Consider the following 3,334-nt stretch of genomic DNA (forward strand, 5'->3'; position numbering starts at 1 on the left):
CAAACTAGGCAAGTAATGAGTCTCCGGCCGTCTGAAGCATTGGCTGCCCTCGGATCAGATGTCCTCCTGCGGCCCAATCAGCTGGGGATAAGAGGGAACAGCCCACCCATAGCCGCTCAGCGCAGAGACCAGCGGAGGGGCCAGTTTTCCTTGTAAAGGACTTTGCGCTGGCAAATACTGTAATGAACATTTCAAAGGAGCCAAGAGGTGCGTTAAAGTGCTTTCACAGCACGCACACACGAATGTGAAAAACCCTAACGACCATCAACAGAGCAGTAGGATAAATTCTGGGTTGCGGGTATGGCACAATGAACAGCGAATGCAATGACTTTGAAGGATATTGAACACGCGGAAAAGTTAACAAAATAATATTAAATGAAAAAGCAGACCACAAAACTGCATGTACAGTATGATCAGAATTCTCTAAGAAAAAAAATCTGTTTATGTTTATTTTTTAATTTGTAAGGGAAAGTTAACGGTTAGGGGTGAGACGACTGGTGATTTAAATGTTCCTGATTTCGTCTCGTAGCTTTCAAACGTTGCATAATGAACATATACTATTTTTATAATGAAATAAATACTAAGTATTTGTTGAAGTTCACGTTCCTCACTTTTAACTACGTTCTCGAGACGGCCCCGTTCTCTCTTGCCCTTCTCTCCGGGCTCTCAGCCCAGGGATCCCGGGCCCCCGTCTACCCGCGCGGGGTTGGAACCGGGAGGCGGAGGAGGCTCTCCCGCCCACACCCGGGCGGAGCTCCCTCTTCCTCGGCTCTGTCGCCTCTCCCCGCATTTCCCTTTCTCGAGTCTCGAAAAATGTCACTTTTCTGGACCGTCCGTGGTCTTTAGCCCACACTGCTTTTCTAACCAAAAAAGTCTGGCACAGAGGGCTCCTGGCTCGGCTCGCGGCGCCAGCGCGCCTCCCCTCGGGTCGGACTACCCGGACGCGCCCTCTCCGGCCGGGCCCAACCCGGCCCCGCAGCGCCCCCCTCCGGATCGGCGCTCCCCGCGGGGCCCGGGCTCCGCAGCACCCTGCCCGGGATCGGCGCTCCCCCGCCAGGCCGGGTCGGGTCCGGTCCGCGGAGCCCCGCCTCCTTCCGCCTTCCGGCCCACCCCGGACTCTGCCCTGCGCGCGTGTCCCCGGCCGGCCATGGCTCCGCTCCGTTTCTCGGCCAACGTGTCGTGGCTGTTCCCCGAACTCCCCGGGCTCCCTGCGCGGCTCCGGGCGGCCGGCAGCTCGGGCTTCGAGGCCGCCGAGGTGGCCTGGCCGTACGCGGAGCCGCCCGAGGCCCTGGCGCGCACGGCGCGGGAAGCGGGGCTGCGGCTGGTGCTGATCAACACGCCCCCTGGTGCGCCGCGGGCCCGGGGCGGGGGGCGGGGGCCGCCGGGAGCCCGGGGATGCGAGCCGGGGCTGAGGACCGTTCTCTCCGCAGGAGACCGAGAGAAAGGGGAAATGGGGCTGGGGGCCGTTCCCGGGAGGCAAGCGGCCTTCCGAGAGGGGCTGGAGCAGGCAGTGCTGTACGCCAAGGCTCTGGGCTGTCCCAGGTATCCTGCCCTCTCCTCCTCCACCTCCTCCCCATCTTGCCCTGTCTCCTCCAAGACCCTGCCCCACGTTTGGGGTCTGGGAGAGAACGCCAGGTTGGAGAGGTTCGGGAGTCAGCGCACTGGCTCTTCACTCCTCCAGCGCCGGTCCTTTGTAAATTGCCTTTTGTATTTTATTTGTCCTGTGTCATTCTCAGTTTGCTACTCTTTCATGCTGGGATCCCGTGCCAGGAGCTGTCTGACTAGGGAGATAGCAAAGCAAACATAGGGAGTGATCCATTTGAGGGTCAGTGGATGACAGCTGTGGGAGCAGACTAGGCACCTGTCTGGGATCAGAGGAAGCTTCTTACGGGTTGTGATGTTGAACTGGGTCTCAGAGGAATGAATGGGCATTTGCTTGATGTAAGGAGCACTGGAGGCAAGGATGCAGTGGCCAGAGACAAGAGAAGGCTTGGGGTGCTCAGCAGAGTTCCTGAGGCTGGAGATGTGACCCGTTGGAGTTGGGTGTGGCCAAGAAAGATCAGGTGATGGCCCAGGGAGGTGGAAGAGGCACAGTGGGGCTGGTCAAATAAATGTCAGATCCCACTGAGGGTGAATGGGCTGAGACGGAACTGGTAACAGGGTCATTACCTGTGTGGTGGGGGCAGAAAGCAGATGGGAAGAAGCTAACAGATGCAAGGAGTGGAGACAAGCAGCACGGAATACTTAAGGGAAAGGGTCAAAATACTTGTTAGAAAGAGGCTGACGTGCACGTTTATAGCTGCGAGGAGACAGCCACTGGAAAGGAGAGGTAGCAGAGACAGGGAGGGCTCGATGAGAGGTCTCTGAGGCGGGAGGTTGGGGTGGCCCTCAGAAGGTATCTGGGAAGGGGCTTGGCCTCAGGCTGACACAGGAGTACAGGTGACAGACCCGCCAGCAGGGGGGATGGGAGGGAGCTGGACGAGGCACACGCGGAGACAAAGGAATGAGGGGCCTGCTGTCAGGACAGGGGCCCCCCAGCCTCTTCCAGTGCCATTTCCGCCAGGATTCACCTGATGGCTGGCCGAGTACCCCAGGGGGCGGACCGAGCAGCCGTCAGGAGTGAAATGGAGACAGTTTTTCTGGAGAACCTGAGGCACGCGGCTGGGGTTTTGGCTCAGGTGAGACCAGGGACACACAGACAGGCATACTGACATGAATGCCTGCGTGTGCGGGGCGGGGCACAAGGTGGGGAGAGCCAATGAGGCACGAGGCCGGGCACTACCCAGCTCAGAGGGAACAGTGAGGGGCTTCACCAGTGACTGGCTGAGGGGGGACAAAACTGGGGGAGAGCTCTGTTCACGGGTCCACCATGGTGCTAGGAGAGCCTCGTGGGACTGCTGGAGCCCATCAATACCCGCATCACTGACCCCCAGTACTTCCTGGACACCCCCCAGCAGGGTAGGACCACAGCCCTGTGCCCCCTGAGTCCCCTCTGATTCTTGTACTCTCCGTGGGTCTCATGGCCCTCTCCCCGATTTCTCTCCCAGCGGCAGCCATCTTACAGAAGGTTGGAAGACCCAACCTCCAGTTACAGATGGTAAGTGGAAGAAAGGGAATGCTTCTCAGAAGGCCTGTGTTCCCCACATCTGGGGAGAATGGGGTGGGGGTAAGGGGGCCTGCACGGTCTCCGACTAGTATTCTCTATCCAGGACCTGTTCCACTGGCAGATCATGGATGGGAACCTGACAGGAAACATACGGGAGTTCCTGCCCCTCGTTGGTGAGAGGGGTCTCTTTCTTTGCTCCTTCTCGTCTGCTGTGCCCCCCCCCCCCCC

At 59.1% G+C, this 3,334-nt stretch overlaps 1 protein-coding gene across 2 annotated transcripts in view; it reads left to right on the top strand.

The window, feature by feature from the left end:
• Positions 1-1,082: 1,082 nt before the first annotated feature.
• Positions 1,083-3,334, top strand: part of HYI (hydroxypyruvate isomerase (putative)) — a 2,757-nt gene continuing 505 nt past the window's right edge. Inside the window, exons 1-7 of one of the 2 annotated variants that reach the window (XM_040627410.1) lie at positions 1,083-1,346; positions 1,431-1,542; positions 1,947-2,063; positions 2,528-2,678; positions 2,880-2,958; positions 3,048-3,097; positions 3,210-3,279. In XM_040627410.1, the coding sequence (XP_040483344.1) occupies positions 1,148-1,346; positions 1,431-1,542; positions 1,947-2,063; positions 2,528-2,678; positions 2,880-2,958; positions 3,048-3,097; positions 3,210-3,279 (778 nt within the window). In that variant the 5' untranslated portion in view covers positions 1,083-1,147. The remainder of the gene's footprint in view (positions 1,347-1,430; positions 1,543-1,946; positions 2,064-2,527; positions 2,679-2,879; positions 2,959-3,047; positions 3,098-3,209; positions 3,280-3,334) is intronic. The other variant, XM_040627411.1, reaches the window with a different exon arrangement.

Source organism: Ursus maritimus, unplaced genomic scaffold (genome assembly GCF_017311325.1).
Source record: "Ursus maritimus isolate PB19 unplaced genomic scaffold, ASM1731132v1 scaffold_12, whole genome shotgun sequence".
Taxonomy (NCBI): domain Eukaryota; kingdom Metazoa; phylum Chordata; class Mammalia; order Carnivora; family Ursidae; genus Ursus; species Ursus maritimus.